The 18,091-nt window shown below is 36.7% G+C and overlaps 1 protein-coding gene across 2 annotated transcripts in view; it reads right to left on the bottom strand.

Moving 5' to 3' along the window:
- Positions 1 to 18,091, bottom strand: part of AP2B1 (adaptor related protein complex 2 subunit beta 1) — a 116,428-nt gene that overhangs the window by 58,285 nt on the left and 40,052 nt on the right. For both annotated transcript variants that reach the window (XM_069482295.1, XM_069482296.1), the window contains exons 11-14: positions 15,893 to 16,058; positions 14,305 to 14,403; positions 6,600 to 6,859; positions 3,204 to 3,396 (exon numbers count right to left, since the gene is read on the bottom strand). In XM_069482295.1, coding sequence (XP_069338396.1) covers positions 3,204 to 3,396; positions 6,600 to 6,859; positions 14,305 to 14,403; positions 15,893 to 16,058 — 718 coding nt within the window. The remainder of the gene's footprint in view (positions 1 to 3,203; positions 3,397 to 6,599; positions 6,860 to 14,304; positions 14,404 to 15,892; positions 16,059 to 18,091) is intronic.

The following is an 18,091-nucleotide window of genomic DNA, read 5'->3' as shown; positions in this document are numbered from 1 at the left end:
AAGAACAAAGGTAAAATCAGAGATGTCTCTTTTTGTAGGAGGGGCCAAAGAGGCTCTCCAGAATATAATTCTTTTGTGGAAGTTACTGTCTTGGCTTAGAGATCAGCTTTTAACATCTCTTCTTCACTCCACTTAGAATTTCATTTGGCTCAATGTTCTCAACCCCAGCTGCAAAATTAAAGTAACCTGGGTAATATTTTAAAAATAGGTCTAAGTCCTGTCACCCAGAAGTTTTGTTTAACTGCTCTTGGACCCAAGTATTGACAGTACTTTTTTAATGGTACTAATATGGGACTAATTTTGCAGCTAGAGTTGAGAACCAGAGAGGTTAGTAGCTGCCAGGCAATATTTCATTGGCAGCACACCACTGACCTCTATGGGTGAGGTTCTCTTAGAAACCCTGCAGTCTAGAGGCCTGGTTGACAGTCTTTCTGAAAGGATCACTAAACTAACCTAAATGCTGTTGTCAAACAACCACACAATTCTAACGCTGGCCATATTTTAAATAGGCGTTTGGGTCAAATTCTACCATTCCTAGCAACACTATTCTTCCTAGAGGGCAAAAGAAAGAGCTTTAACAAAATAATTTCACAAGTTTCTTGCCCTCCCTCAACTAATGTGAGGTAGTGGAGGAACCCTCTTTCCAGGATTGTTTACTACTAGTGAAGTCAAGACAAAAAGACATCTGAGTACCTAGGCAGCTATGCTTGAAAGACCAAACTGAAGTGGTTCACAATGGTCACAGATATTCTAAGTCCGGAGCCTGTTAAAAACGCAGACTCCCAGGTCCCACCCCAGACCAACTAAATCAATGTCTCTTGTACAAGATCTCTAGGAGATTCACATGCATATTATAGTTTGTTGTGAGAAGTGCTGCTTTAAGACAAGGATGCATTCAAGAAATGGCACTATCTATATAGATTAAGTGACAACACTGAGGATTATTTTCCTCTTTAAATTAGATAATTTAACAATGACAGCACTTTAAAAGTGGCATAGTCCATTGCTGCCTTAGAAACTCATCTTCTACACAGCCAGATTTAGGTCTTCCTTGTCATGTTCTCGTAAAAGGAATCTAGGTTCTCTGAGTGAATATATATTTAACCACATACAGATCCAAAGCAAAAATAAGGGCTTTTATTCCTTCTCATTTTGATTTCTGGGACATATTTATATCTCAGAATAAACTGAAGAAAATTGTACCGTAAACACTTTCTGGGGGTTATAACACCAAGGATACCATTTTAAATCCCAAAGTAAGGAAAAGCTAAAATTTAGAGTTATACAACAACATAATTGGGCCTACCTAGCAAAGCCTGTATAATATTTAGAAATACAACTGGAAAAACAACTTACTTCCTCTCCCAAAAAATCAATATCCTTCACAGAAAAAGAAAAAGGGAAAAGGTCCATGTGTGACTTTGGCTACTACTAAATATAATCCAAGCAAATTCTAACAACTTTTCTATCTGAAGCAAAACTTGTCAAAATTCTAATAGATGACTGGATACCCATGTAAAATATAAAGACAAAATTCATTGGTTTTGCGGTCAGCAAAAGCTCACAAATTCAAGTGTAAATAACATGTCTCTTTGTTTCTATGCTAAAGTGGGTCAAGAAACAAGAGTGTAGAATTCTGGGCCTGTCAATATCAAAATGCAGGGCCTCTTTCTCCCCTCCATCCCTCAAATTTAGCTCCTTTTTCACCCTCAGGTTCAATGAGTCTACCATGTAGTAAGCCACCAGGGAAAGTAGTAAGTAGGGTTGTTATGGCATAAACTTGAGACAGCTGCAATATTTAACTTGTGGTTGATGTGTCAATAGAATAAGAAGAGCTATTTTAATTTCATAAGGGACTTTTGGGAGCCTCAGTGGATATTTAAATATTCATTTGTCAGTCTCTGGAGTTGATAAGGAGGCTATACAGCAATGCAGAATGATCATATGAGGAAGCTATTCTGCTTATACAATCAGTAAACCCCATTCATTAAAGATATGAATATGTAAAGTATTTGCTTATATTCCCAAGAAAGACAACAGGAGTGCTCACTTGTGTCAATATAAGCTGGAGTCCACAGCTTGGTCAATGTATAGATTCTCAACGCAGTGACTTTCCATTAGTAAAATGTACAACCCACATATGACTGTAACCTTATTTCCTTAGACTCTCTGCCAGCAAAAAAGTAAATGTACCTGCACTGGCTGGCATAAACCCCAGACACACTACTGTTCATAAAGTATATGAAGTAGACAGTAAGGTTGTTTTGTTTGTATCATCTGTGAGGACATATATTTTTATATCTATGATATCTGCCTTCCAGTGATGTTGGGATATAAATCATTCTTGAGCACCTTTATAGTCATCAGGTTGACAAACATCTCATTTGCAAGTGTCTAGCTCAAGGAGCCTCTAATTCCACCACAGTCAAGTACCTAGTTTGCAGGGAGTCATGTGATGAGACCTGTTATTTCTGGCCTTCTCTCCACAGATTGATGGTCATCCTTAATATTTCTCATTTATCTTGTACAGCAACAAAAAATAATCTTGGTTCCCATTGCTGGCACATATCACAGATATTCTGGACTTTGGAGCCTTTTAGTGTTAGAATCCTGGAAGCTAATTAAATTGGAAGTATAACAGGGTAGAACAGGTGAGGAGGAAGGGGAAAAAAGAACCAATCAAGCAGTCCTTCCCAACTGTAATAAAGGTACATTTTGTACAAAAATGGCTCAAATGGCTGCCTTAAAACCTTTCAGAATTAGGGCATAAGTCAATAAAATTTAAAAAGGCAAAGGCTAAAAGCCTCAAAATAGGACAATCTGTACAAGACCTCTTTGATGCTGTTCAGGTCAAAGAGAGAATTGGAGGGGGTATCCAGAATTAAGGAGCAGCAGCAATAATGAACACTGGAAAGGATAATAAACACTAAGGTTGCTAAACAATAGACTGGTTAAATATTAAAAGCTCTATTTAGAGGCAGGAAAATAAAATAATCCCATATGCTTGCAGATATACCCTATTACCGATGATCAACAGTATTACAATTAACTTTCTAAAGACAAATAATCCTGTCCTTTATGAAAGGACATTACCGCTCAAAATCAAGGAAAGGTCTAGTTCTACAAAGCTGAATAATTTAAAGTTCTCTAGCATACGAAGAACTAAAAATAAACCAAAAGGAAAGGGGCGGAAAGATACTTACCAGACTATCTAGTCCTCCTCCCAAGAGATCCACGGCTCCCATCTGCATGGAGGATACCTGTGGCACATTGACTGGGGGACCGAGGTCAAGGTTTAAAAGATCCCCGAGAAGGTCACCTTGAGAGGGGATAACCTGAGGCTGTTCCAGGTTGGTTGCAGTAGTGGTACCAACAGGGCTGTCACCTGCATCAGTGCTGTTGTCACATGGACACAAAGAGGAGAAAAGACAAAAGTCAGTTTCACCTACAATATAACAATAAGGCAACAAATGGATGTCAAACATATAGCTATGAATATAAAACACAAGACTAAAAAATCCTCTTATTTTATAATCATTTGTGCATGTTCATGAAGAGATCATAGCAATTCTTGTTCTCATGAAAACACAGTTGTTAAAACAAAAACAAATTATATTATGTAACCTCATCAGTCAGTCAATTTTAATTGAGTATCTATGAGGGAACACTGTAAGGAGCATTCCATGGTTCTCTGTAGAAACCGTAAGGGGAAATATACAATTCCTACCCTCAAATAACTTATGTACTAACAAAAAAAAAATCAGCATTTACAAAATGACTGAAAGGCAAGTTTACTGTGTAACAGTAGAAGCAAGTATTGTGCGTCTGCATACTAACAGGGTATGGGAGAGAAGGAAAACAAAACCGGGGGTACTGATTCTAAGAGCTTCTCAGAATTGTCTTATGAGACCTCCAAAGAGGGGGGATAGCTTGTGCAAAGGCAGAGAAATGAATAATTTGACTTTAGGGTGGCAAAAAAGTTATAATGGCAAGAATAGAGATTGTGAATGGTAAGATTTGGGGGAAGAGAGGATCAGGGAAGAGGAACTTTGAACCTCAGTCTCAGAGTTAATTTTTGCTATGCTAGGAAATACAGAATCACTTATTTCTTGAACAAAGAATAAAAACTAAAAATAACATTAGAGGACCATTATTCTAGCAGCTGTGTGTATAATGGACTGAAATTGGGAGAATGGACATGAAGATCAGCTAAGAGTAACGTAAACTGCTAACTATCATCAACTATATATGTAATAATAAAAGCCCAACAAGCTGTAAAAACAAAAACAAAGTGGTGAGTTCCAAAAGATATTAAATGGACTAGCAGGAGAAATGATGACCTTTTCCATAAGTGGTACTGGGTCAACTATATGGGGAAAAAATGAACCTTGACTCCTATGCTTCACAACATAAAGAAAAATTGAGATAAATCAGACATAAATGTGAAGGGCAAAACCTAGTTGAAAACCTAAAATAACATCTTTACAACTTTGGAATAGATAACAGTTTCAACAAAAGGCACTAACCATGAAAGAAAAAAATTGATAAACTGGACTTCATTAAAATTAACAACATTAGAATTAAGAACGTCATAAGAGACATGGGAGAAGGTATCTTATGACATATGCCATTTAGAAAATGTGATAGAACACATGGATTTATCAGTACGTCTAAACAGAAGATAGAATAGGTATCAATGCACATATTTTTCTTATGAGAAGATAAAGTGAGTTAGATGAATAGAAGTAAATGATCCTATAGATTCTACAAGTTAAGAACATGATACATCATTAGGGTACATTCTTTCTAAACAGAAAATACAAGAAACATGAAAACATTTCCCATTGTGAACTCATGGGAAGTAACTACATAAGGGTCATCAAAGCAATATTTTTAAAAGGTTGAGATTTTCCAAATTAGACAATTGTTTACCACCTCACACTCATAGAGCAGCTGCCAAGTACAAGCACAGTAAGTAATACCCAAGTAAAAAGCACTTCTCTCTTTCCCAAGTGATTTTAAAAGACCGAGTGAAGTAAGCATTTTTAAATCTCTAGAAGAGGCAGAATAAGGTTTTAAAGTGTTCATTTCATATCACTTAACCTTATGCTGCAGAAGAGAGCTAGGCAATGTCAATACAATTATAGACATGCCATTTGCAGCAATGTATCATTCCTATTTATCTCAAAAGGGATTTTTTCCTATATTTGTACTTCCTTTTAAAAACACAAAACATGTACAGATGGACTAAAGGAGGTTATCCAAAAAGGAACCACATAAGGAATTGTGAAGTTAACAAATTAAAGGCTATTAGAGATCTTATGTTAAGAGACTATGTTTCTTTTTGTTTAAATGCTGTTTCTTTTCTTGTGTTTAAGAAAGGGTTGTTTCTGTTTATTGATTTGTTTCATTTTTCCCCTCCCATTTGAGGATCAAAAGTTATCAGGAGAGAAGGCTAGATTAAATGGTACATGAAGATGGTTACAGAGGCAAGTTACAACGGAAAATCCATATCTATATCAAAACTTGAAGCAAAGCACGAGAGAAATTCTTAGAAGTTAAATAGTTGTATCTACAAAATGTTGAACATGCTTGCCTACAAGAAGAAACACCCTAACTTATTATAAGGCCTAATCCTTATGAAACCACACCTCTTTTGGGTTAAAATCACAGTACCTGCCCTAAAACCAAAAATTCAATTAAAGGCTACAAAAGATTAGTAATCATTTTCTTGGGTGCTGCCCTTTCCTTTCTGTTTGGTTATGCCCACAGTCTGTTTAAATAGAGCCCAAAATACTGACTACACCAATTTGTAAAGCAATAAATCCTACACTCTGGCCACTCACAGACCACATAAATAATAATACACATTAGATAATGGTCCAGTTGAAGCCCGATTATTCTAACCACTCTGGGAGCAAATTCTACTTAGACTGTAAGGTTTATTATGATCGATGAAGGAATCAGATTTTGAAAGACTCTCAAATACCCATTTTAAGAGTTTTATTAGAGTACTTCTCCCTAATTAAAATTTTAAGATAGCTACAAAGCAAGAGCTCCATGTTACCTGAGAGCCTGTTTACAACCATTTCCTTACTGATATGATCAATATAATTGGGTAAAAACTTTGTCTATACAGAATTTAGGCTGTTTTTATAAAACAATCGTGAAAATATTATTTCATCAATAGCTTTACAGAATAAGAGAAGTTAGTAACTGCTAACTTTATCCATAAGCCTCAATCAGAGCTACAGTAAAGCATAAAGACAGCTAAATGTACATACAGGCTTTTTCCCAAGTTTTCAATTCTGGGAATATTTGTAGCCTTTTCTTACTGGAAACTTACACAGCTTTCAGACTTTATCAATTTAGAAGGTCTTATTCACCAAAATTTTCTAAAAATTATACTCCTAGATTGGAATACAGAGGAGCCTTTCAGCCTTTGTATGTGTGGTCACGGGTATTCAGATGGAGCTCTCAGGAAAATACAGTATTAACAGTAGGTTTGTAAAATGCACGGCAAGTTCTTTTCCAGGCTATAAAAGCATGAAGAAGACCAACTCTAAACAAAGAGTCAAACCTAGTTCACACCTGCTTACCTTCCATGATGAATTGGCAAGTGTTTGCGATGGATTCCATGACTTCCTTCTACAAAAGCATTGGGGGGCTTATGGTACACAGAGGCCAAAGAACCAATGTGGCAGATTAGCTCATCCAGCAGAGTTGGCTCAATAAGGTCTGTCTCCTCAGAGATCAGTGGCTTCTCAGACAAGACTACTTCTTTGGCTGTGACAGGGTCAGTTGAGAGAAGGCGCCAATAAATATAGCCCCGGTCTCGAAGGTCAGGATTATCAGAATCCTAATGAAAAGGCAAAAGCAAGAAAGGTTTAGATGGAACAGTTCTCCATACAAAAATCCAACTGCTGGATTTATTAACAAGCCAATGCTATAGTGATTCATGCAGATGGGCTATTAAGAAGGTATTTCATTTAGACTCAATATAGTTAGTTTTTATACAGTCATAATTCTATGATGTTTAATGTTTCAAGGAATTTAAATATAAATTGAGATGTGTTGCTCCTAAGACTCAAATTCAAAGTAAAGTAGGAAAATAAAGTTTAATCTGGTAAAAGTTAACTGGTTCAGATGGCCTTGGGGCATAAAAATCATATTTTTAAAAACTGCTATAAATATTAGTGAGATTATTCATAACATGCTATCTCTTATATATATTTCACCCATATCTTCTTTCTTCTCCTATAGAGACAATGACTAGGCCCTGGAAATAAAGAGATAACAACACATAGTGCCTAGTTTTAAGGAGCTCACAGAATATTAACTATTTCAATATAGAACAAGAGGTACTATTATCTAAATAACCAAAAACTGTTAAAGAGAGCACATAATTAAGTGCTTCCAAAAGGGGTGACACTTGAATTTAGTGGTCTTGTTTTTTGTCGTGGTGGTTTTTAAATAATTTTATAGATGCTCATGGCTAAAAAAAAGAAAAAAAAAATTTACCAACACCACATCACAATTTTTAAGCATGTAATTTAAAAAGAAATCTCTGCCTATTAGCCAACTCTTCCCCGTCCCAACTTCCCATCCCCCAAATAGCCATGAGTAACAGTGTGGTATTTATCTGTCCAAACACCTGCCAACATGCATACATTTATTTTATACTAAACCAGTCTCATATTATATATACATATATATATGTTATACATATATACATATATATACTGAAGTTGCTTTCTATATTGACACACATAGCTGCAGTTTTCCACTGTAATGCCTCATTGCACCATTATTTATTTAATACTAGCCCCAACTGATGAACATTTAGATTGTTGCCTCTTTCACCCTGCCTTCCTACCTTCTATTTATTATTTTTGTGATCATTACAAAGTGGTGATAAATATCCTGGTATCTACCTTTTAGAGTATGTCTATACAATAGCATTTACTTATGCACAAGTTGTTCTAATGGCATATTAGTAAGGCAACAATAAGTTTCTGTTTCAATTTCTGTTATTTAAAACTCATACACAATCAAAAATATTTTCTCAGCCTGAGTAAACATAGTGAGACTCCAACTCTGCAAAAAATAAAAAAATTAGCCAGGTGCAGTGGTGTGCACCTGTAATCCCACTGGGGAAGCTGAGGCAGGAGGACTGCTTGAGCCCAGGAATTTGAGGTTGCAATGAGCTATGATGACACCACTACACTATAGCCTGGGCAACAGAATGAGATCCTGCCCTGATTTAAAAAAAAAAAAATTTTTAATTTACATTAGGGCAACTGGGGGGCTTCCACATGAGTTTTTAAGTGAGCAGATGAATTGGTTCATGATTTAGCCACTTAAGGTGCTTATCATTCAGCTCAATATCAGCAGTCATCCTGATGGTTTTGACTACATAGGTTTAAATGGGTTTTCTTAGTCATACATTGTTTAATTTGCACTCATAATGGATTGCTGGTTAAAGACTAAAAGCATAATGAACCCTGCAATACAGCAAGTTAACAGCATTAAAATGGAAAACTTAAAGATAATCTTTATCACATTCATAGGTTGCATTATCCTTCTTATTACATATATAAGGAGATAGATACATAGATAGATATCATAGCAAAATGTCTCTACTATTTGAAATGCCTGGGTTAAAAAACAGTAATAATCATATAGAATTTAGTTGATTCTGTTTTGTTTTGTGGGGGGTAAGAAATAATTTGTTCCTAAGTGTTTATAAATAACAGTCTAAACCTCCTCACTTAGATCTTCATTTGAAAACAAAGTTTGAACATTATAAAACAAAAACAATTTGATTTTTTAAAAGAGCAGAATACACGTTTCTCAAAATATTAGGTCAGGAAAACAACACCTCTCCTCCACATTTTTTGATATACAAATTAAAAGTTTAAAATTTTAATCTATACATCCAGTCCCCAAAGCACATGTCATTTAGGATTTGTAGACAAATTATGCTTTCTATTACATGATTAAAATAAACACTGCATTTGTCTTATTAACTCAGAAAATTCAGTATGTCTTTATGAACTAGTAATATTGTTAAAGGTATTAAACTTTATACTACGTGGTACAATAATACACTCATTAAAAATGCTTTTTACTTCAAATTATTTCTCTCATATATCAAGCAAATATTTAACCAAATAACCAAAAAGAAAAATTCCTATAGGAATTCACAAAATTATATATATCTGTGAAAAAAGTTTGAGAGTTCCCCACAAACTCAAAATGCTGCAATAGGGTAAACTGCTAGAGATAGTGACTGGATCAAAAGGTATGCACACTGTAAATCTAAATAGACACTGACTTAAAAAATATAGTCTTATGAGAAATGAATGCAAATTTCCCAAGACGGAAAGAGTAGGGATGGCTCTCCTAATGCTCAAACCCTACTGTTATGAGGGAGGATTTGTTGGGCCTACTGTAAGCTGGCCTTCACTGCCTCACTACTCACATAGAGCGATAAGAAGTCAGGCCCAGTCAAGACCTGTGATAAATAAAAAACCAGAACCTTTTTATGACCTTAAGTTGCCATTAAATGTTTGGTGACACAAAAGTTTGGTTTTGGATCTACTGTACTGCTAGCCCCATAGGTCCTCCTCAGGGGAGGAGCTTCCAAAACAATCCTTTCCAGGCAAGCTCTAAAACAGTAATTCTTAAACTATAACATGCATCACCATTTTTAACACACCAGGAAAGCCACTGAAAGTGCAGAACCCAGCCGAGCTTAGTGGCTCATGCATGTAATTCCAGCATCCTGGGAGGCTGGAGGATTGCTTGAGGCCAGGAGTTTGAGGCCAGCCAGAGCAAGAGTGAGACCACATCTCTACAAATAAAAAAAATTAGAAAGGCATGGTGGCACACGCCTGTAGTTCCAGCTACTACTCGGGAGGCTGAGGTGGGAGGATCACTTCAGCCCAGGAATTTGAGGCTGCAGTGAGTTATGTTCGTGCCACTGTACTTCTGCCTAGGCAACAGAGCAAAACCTCAACTCGAAGAAGAAGAAGGAAGAAGGAAGAAGAAGAAGAAGAAGAAGAAGAAGAAAGAAGAAAGAAGGAGGAAGAGGAAGAAGAAGAAAGAAGAAGAAGAAGAGGAAGAAGAGGGAAGAAGAAGGAAGAAGAAAGTGCAGAATCCAAGGGCAATAATAACAAAGATTCTGTTTCATTATGTCAGAAATAGAGCCTAAGAATTAGTATTTTTAACAAGTAGCCCAGGTCATTTTGATGATGGTGGTCCCTAGTTCCTGGATAGAAAAACCAAGATGAAGACTTCTCTTTCATGTACTACAAAGGATAATTACTAAAGTTTAGACACTTCTGTATTTTTTACTAATTACTTTACATTGGCAAGAAACTATCACGACAAAAAAGACAAATCTTTGAAATGAAGCCTTGAATTCAAGGGTTGGGTTTTTTTCCCCCTAACTAATGATATCTGTAATTATACTACCATTTTATTTAAAATTGAAAGCACTAAAATTTCACATACACTTCACTTAATTCTAAGCACAGGTAAAGAATAGTATTAATTAACTCAAGAGAAAACAAAAGCACTGTGAAAAGAGAAATTTGCTCAGCTGTGTCCTGAATCAGTGGAAATGGCAGAAACAGAACCTCACAACTCAATTCAAATTTACAGAATTTGGTGGACCGCAATGCCCTTAACTTAAATTGGTCCTCACCAGGTATAAATACTAGGTTCTTATTTCACAAACTTGAGGAAAAAAAGAGAAAACTTCCAGAGGAAAAGACTTACATAAGTGTGCTCATTCTTTTATAACTCCTCAGCCCACGTTAATTAATAAAACAGAAAAGGCAAGCCTAGAGAAATTGCTTATTAATTATTTATAGCCAAATATGAAATAATTATCCACAAAGATCTTAAAACTAGGAAAAACATATATACATACTGATGTATGCACAATAGTGCTTCAGGCAGGGAATGTGTATTCTCCAAGTCATTTTAACTTTTAGACTAGACAAGCATCATAGCATGGTGGATAAGAACATGGACCCTGGAGCCAGACTACTTGGGTTTGAGCCCCAGCTCTGCCCCATACTAATTGGGCCTCTCTGTGTCTTTGAGTTTCCTCATCTATAAAACAGGAACAATAACAATATCAATCTTTACTGAGATTAAGGGAGTTAATACCCTGTTCTATTCTAGAAAAAGATTTAGCAAAGCCTACGAAAATGCATCTAAGGCTAGAAAGCAAGAATTAAAACTAGAGCTAGCAGCTCATGCCTGTAATCTCAGCACTTTGGGAGGCCAAGGTGGGAGGACTGCTTGAGGACAGGAGTTGGAGACCAGCCTGGTCAACATAGCGAGACCCTATCTCTACAAAAACAAATAAAACACAAAAATTAGTTGGGTGAGGTGGCTCACGCCTGTAGTCCCGGATACTCAGAAGGCTAAAGTGGGAGGATCATTTAAGCCCAGGAGTTCAAAGTTGCAGTGAGCTACAATGATGCCACTGTACTCCAGCACAGGTGACAGAGCAAGACACTTCTCTTAAAAAAACAAAAAACAAAAAAACCCCAAAACTAGAGGCAGAATGATGAATGCCACAATGACCTACATACTTTCCATAGGAGATCCTTAAATTTGATTCTAAGCCTTTAAACCACCAATATGAAAAAGGTATCTGACCAAGTAAGACATTCAAAAGATAAATCAACTACACAACAATACATAGGAAAATTCAAAGCTTGTTAGGAATTTGTCAGGGTCTCATAAAGAAGAAAATACCTAATGGAATAAACAACTTTGATAACAAACTGCCAACAGATTCAAATAAGATAGTTTCTCATGATGACCTTTACTACAGGCTGATGGTGTCAGTGTAACCCAGTAAAAGCAATCCCTTTAGGGGTCAAAAATGACCCAGTTTAGGTACTCTGGTCTCTATTAATATGGCTTGATTCAGAGGTGAATTTCAGACAATCTGTAAGAACAGTGCTACCTTGTACCCTGTAAACAATTCTCCCTAAACACTTTAATTCAGTCAAATTTTGATAAATATTGAGAGGTGATGAGATTGGGTTTGCACTCTGACAAGAACCCAAAACACAGCTGAACTGTGCTGCCTATTAAATACAAACACATGGGCAATGGAGATAGGGTTTAGAACTTGTGAAAACAATGGAAACTATCAAAGACACTTGCTTGAATATTTACAGGTAAGCAGAGAGGAAGCAAGGCCAAAATTCTCTTTAGAAATTATTTTGACAGAATGTGAATTGCTCCAATCTGTCATTCTATGTGACCACTTAAAGTTTAAAATTAAAAAATGAAACAGAGTGCAAAGAAAAAAAAAAAGAAAAAATTGTTTTGAATTCATCTTAACGGAGATACAAATGGGTTAATCAAGGATCCAGACACAAGAAGTCTAGAATGCTCAATACAAATAATATCAAATAACCAGCTGGGTGTAGTGGTTCATGCCTGTAATCCTAGCACTCTGGGAGGGTGAAGCAGGAGGACTGCTTGAGGCTAGGAGTTTGAGATCAGCCTGGGCAACAAATCAAGACCCTATCTCTACAAAAAAGAAAAAAAAAATTAGCTGGGCATGACTGCTTGAGCCCAGGAGTTCGAGGCTGCAGTGAGCTATGAGCACACCACTGAACTCCAGCCTGGGCAACAGAGCAAGACCCCTTCTCCAATAAATAAATAAATAACCATCGATGCTTATGGAAATTGCTTTGCTTCAAGCAAAGGAAGATGCTTAAGAGAGTTTTTAAAAAAATACTTCAAAAAGTTCTTATAAATTTTTAAAAGATGTAAAAATAAAAAAAATGACAGCTTAAAACTAGACAAAATTCTATGAAATGGTTTTAAATTTTGATAATATACCATTAAAGAGAGATGAAGAGAGAAAAATGATAAATTGAATATCTGAATCAGATTCCACGTACAGATACAATCTTAACTCTCATAGCCTGTTAAATTTAGCTTGTTCTCGAATCCAATTAAGAACATTACTAAATCATGATAGACTGATAATCATTATAGTTACATTAGAAAAAGTAATTACTTCGATTTCTGTAGATCTAAAATGATGAACTGATCTTTATTTATTTTTTTTTTTTTGAGACAGAGTCTCACTCTGTTGCCCAGGCTAGAGTGAGTGCCGTGGCGTTAGCCTAGCTCACAGCAACCTCAAACTCCTGAGCTCAAGTGATCCTCCTGTCTCAGCCTCCCGAGTAGCTGGGACCACAGGCATGCACCACCATGCCCGGCTAATTTTTTCTATATATATTTTTAGCTGTCCATATAATTTCTTTCTATTTTTAGTAGAGATGGGGTCTCGCTCTTGCTCAGGCTGGTCTCGAACTCCTGAGCTCAAACGATCCACCCACCTTGGCCTCCCAGAGTGCTAGGATTACAGGCGTGAGCCACCGCGCCCGGCCACGAACCGATCTTTAAAGTGAGTCACCACATTCCTGAATTCAGAATCCATCTAAATCTCTTTTCTTCTGACCAAAAATATCAAATGATTCCAAGGAGGGCCAAAAATATCAAATAATTTAAGCACTTTAAAATTATCTCCAAGAAGCCAGGCACAGTGGCTCTGGCCTGTAATCTTGGCACTTTGGGAGGTCAAGGTGGGAGGATTGCTTGAAGCCAGGAGTTCCAGACCAGCCTGAGCAATACAGCAAGACTCTGTCTCTACAAAACATAGAAAAATTAGCTGGGCATGGTGGCGCAGGCCTGTGGTTCCAGCTTTCAGGAGACTGAAGCAGGAGGATTGCCTTGAGCCTTGGAGTTTGAAGTTGCAGTGAGCTATGACAACGCCACTGCCCTCTACCCTGGGCAATAGAGTGAGACCCTATCTCAAAAAATAAATAAATAAAAATTTAAAAGTAAATAAAATAATCTCCAAGAGAAAGGTAATCACTCTAGAAGGTAGAACAACACATGAAGCTTTGTTGAGGCATCTACCATCTCCACATGGTACTTTTATTTGAAAGCTGGAATGAAGTCACCCAGAAGGAGGTACTACTATCAATGTCATTCTCATATAAGTATGTCCTTAATTAACACTTAAGAGTCTACGTTAAATTTTCACGAATCATCATGAAAACTGGAGTCAGCCAAATCATTTAAAAGCCATACAACCAGCTATAGTTCAGTAAAACATGTTAGGCATTATTTTAATATTTTAACAGCATCTAAAGGCTGTAACTCTTTCAGTTAAACTCTCTCCCCTCCAAAACAAAACAAAACAAAACAATAAAAGACAAACCAACCTCTCATTTTTCCCAGATTTCTTACCTGTGTTGCCAAACTCAACACCTGCTGGACCAGCTCCTGTGTTTCTGATGGTTTCTTGAGAAACAGCTTCACTATGGCAGTAAGCAGAGTGAGCTGCACCTAAACAAACATAATTTGATAAAGTGAAAGAATGGCATTGGCATTATTCCCTGCCATCATCTCCAAACTGGTGTTTCCCCAACTATGAATTATTATGGGGCTTTTCTGATATTGGTTAAAAGGCAAAAGGTTAAAACTCAGCCAACATCAACAATAGCAGTCAAAAGCATTCATCTGAAATACAGAGGTATTCAACTGAAAACTAGCCTCCTATCCTCAAAATGTATTTTTGGCACCAAAAATTGATTGTTTCTGGGACAGATAATTATCTGTATTTCTTTTTTTTTTTTTTTTGAGACAGAGTCTCACTCTGTTGCCCAGGCTAGAGTGCCGTGGCATCAGCCTAGCTCACAGCAACCTCAGACTCCTGAGCTCAAGCGATCCTCCTGCCTCAGCCTCCCGAATAGCTGGGACTACAGGCATGCGCCACCATGCCCGGCTAATTTTTTCTATATATATTTTTAGCTGTCCATATAATTTCTTTCTATTTTTAGTAGAGATGGGGTCTCGCTCTTGCTCAGGCTGGTCTCGAACTCCTGAGCTCAAACGATCCGCCCACCTCGGCCTCCCAGAGTGCTAGGATTACAGGCGTGAGCCACCGCGCCCGGCCTGTATTTCTTAAGGTACATATTAACACATAGATGGTGATAAAACCGGTTCCTGACCAAGTCTTTTATTATATACTTCTACTAAAAGAATTTTGGGGGAATTATGGAATCATCTGTCATACTGGGGCAAGAATCAAGACAGTAGAATTATGTCAGAACACAGTCAATTAAGAGTAGGCTGCTAAACCACAAAGATACTGACTTGTATGTATTCCTTGTATTAGGTCTATTAAAATTACTATGGTGGATTATATACATGAACTTCTATTTGCCATGAGTACAAACACCAGGGGAAAAAGGCTTAATAATTTATCTGCGTCTCTGGAACCATGGCTTTAATTCTGGTAGGAGTGATGGATGGAAGATGGGAAGGAGTTTAATCATCCACAGAAAATCTCTTCTAACCTCACCGCAGCCCCAGGTGAAAATCTCTGCTGTCATGAGCCCCAGCCATTACTAACAAAAATGTGTAATCATCCTTACGTGACAGAAAATAAAAAGTGATAACTACTGCTCTAAGCCAGTGGTTGCCAAAGTGTGGCTCTGGACCAGCAGCAGCACTCTGAACCTTTTAAGAAACGCACATAGTCAGGCCCATCTCAGACCAAACTGAGTCAGATACTCTGAAGGGTGAGGTCCAGCAAACTGTGTTTTAACGAGCCCTCCAGGTATTTATAATGCTCATTAAAGTTTGAGAACCACTGGTCTAAGTTACACAGGTTTGATACACTAGAAATCAGGACAACTGAAAAGGTTCATCCCTTTTGGGAGAAAAATGAACACACAATATAGAAATACATACACAGATCCAGAAGAAATTTTTACTTTTTCTCAAATCTTCCCAGAGAGATCTAGGATTAATGGAATAGATGAGAACTTACCTGGGTGCTTTCATCGTGAAAACCTTCCAGGAAGCTCTCTAGTAACTCATCTGCATTGTCAATTCTTTCAGCATATTCTCCCACAATCCAAATCATAGCCGCTCGAGCATCTGGCTCATCCAGCGAGTCTAAGTTCTCACATAGAGTGGCAATGATGCTTTCATACCTCGTATTAAAAAATGGACTATGGTTACTGAAGGCAAAACTAAGAACAGTATTTAATAGTGAGGCTAAAGGCAAAACCACAAACAAGGGAGCCTACACCAAACCGCCAAACTATAAACTATACTCTATTTTAGTCTAGAGAATGTATAGGTTTTAAGTCAGAAGACTCATAAAATGTCTTTAAAAAAATTTTTTTAAGAGGCAGGGTCTTGCTCTGGTGCCCAGGCTAGAGTGTAGTGGCGCAAACATAGCGCACTGCAACTTCAAACTCCTGAGCTGAAGTTGATCCTCCCATCTCAGCCTCTCAAGTAGCTGAGACTATAGGCATGAGACACATTGCCCAGTTTATAGAAGATTACAAATGTTTTAAATTTCCCTGCAATTATGTTTTAATAACTAGAACATAAACCTTTATAAAAACTCATAAGATGTTCTTTTTACAAGGAAAAATTAACCAATTGTGTAAGGTAATACCACTACCTTGTATTTCTTTTTCTAAAAAAAATTTTTGAGTGATTTTACTTTTTAAATTTCAGAATATTATGGAGGTACAAACATATGGTTACATAAATTGCTTTTGTACCATTTGAATCAAAGTTAACAATCTTTCTTATGAGTAGATCAGATTTTTTCCTATTATTTCATTTTGCCTGGTAGAGAAGAACAGAAATTTCAATTTATTTTTAAGCAAAAGAAATTAGACAACAACAGTGCCCAGACTAGAAATGGTAATTGTCCCTCAATCCACCTATCTCTCATTTTTATAAAAGAGATATTCTTTGTGTTCTCTCTTTTCAAGATACCCTCACTAATGACTTGTTTCTCCAAAGAAACAAGTAATTCAAATACTTGCTTTTACAGATCTATAGCTCTCTCATATTTACTATGTTGAATCCATCTCCTTGTGTGATATAGTTTTAAACATCAAAATGGCACTGTATAATAAATTAGATGTGGACAACTGAATAGTATACTTAAGTATCTGCCCTTCTTCCAGTGAATAAACCAGGCTCTTGATTGTTTTCTTACAAGTAAACTGTCATAAGCCCTTATTAACATAAACCAGAAATGGATGCATTTCCCTGCCAACGATATTAAGATACATGTCTCCATTTTTAATCAAGAAGTTTAAAAACTAGGTACAGCAGCGTGCACCTATATTTCCAGCTACTTGGGAGGCTGAGGCAGGTGGATCACTTGAGCCCAGTAGCTGGAGTATAGCCTGGGCAAAACAGTGAGACTCCATCTCTTTAGAAAATAATAATTAATTACAAAACAAGAAGTTTAGAAACCCAACCCTCCTCTTTCCTGGGAGAGTGGTAAAAGTATATTTCCTAAAATACTGTTTCTAAAATTTAAAAAACTATATACAATGCTTAATAAACCATTACCTTGCCAAAATATTTCTACTAATTCTTGAGCCTACCACTAAGCTAACTTACTATAAGTTGCTTCATTTAACACTATCTTTAAAGATTAATCAGAAGCTTTGGCATAAGACATCTCTATGACTGTAAGGCAAAATGAGATTTAGGATGCTTACAAGACCAGCTCTTACTTCATTTGCAGATTCCTTAATACTTATTTTCAAATCAAACCTAAAAAATTATTTTTGCTTCATAAACTAAGAGGTCTCAACCTGGAAAATTTGTAGAGTGAAAATACAGATTTTGCATATCTGTACGACAGCTGCTTTAACAATTCAGAAAAGACCTAAGATTGATAATTTGTTACATGTTCTGTAATCTTCCCCAACACAGTAGGTAACATGCAAAGTGAACAGCACACCCATTATGTTCCTGGTTTTCATGGCAGGGTATGATTTTACCATCCAAACTGAGTCATTTCTGAGAAAAAGGCACACAATCATTAATTATATCTGGATAATAGGCATAAACTGAGATTATACCCAGACAACCTGGAATATATAGGAATCCTGTTTAATGGTAATTGCCATCAAAGAATATGGCTATGCTAACTTTAATATATGCCAATAGACAAAGCATATTTAGGCAGAGCTTCAATTCTTCTAAA

The sequence above is a fragment of the Eulemur rufifrons genome, chromosome 9 (genome assembly GCF_041146395.1).
Source record: "Eulemur rufifrons isolate Redbay chromosome 9, OSU_ERuf_1, whole genome shotgun sequence".
In the NCBI taxonomy this organism is placed as follows: Eukaryota; Metazoa; Chordata; class Mammalia; order Primates; family Lemuridae; genus Eulemur; species Eulemur rufifrons.
The sequence above is the reverse complement of the archived record's forward strand: the minus strand, read 5'-3'. Positions and strand labels throughout refer to the sequence as shown.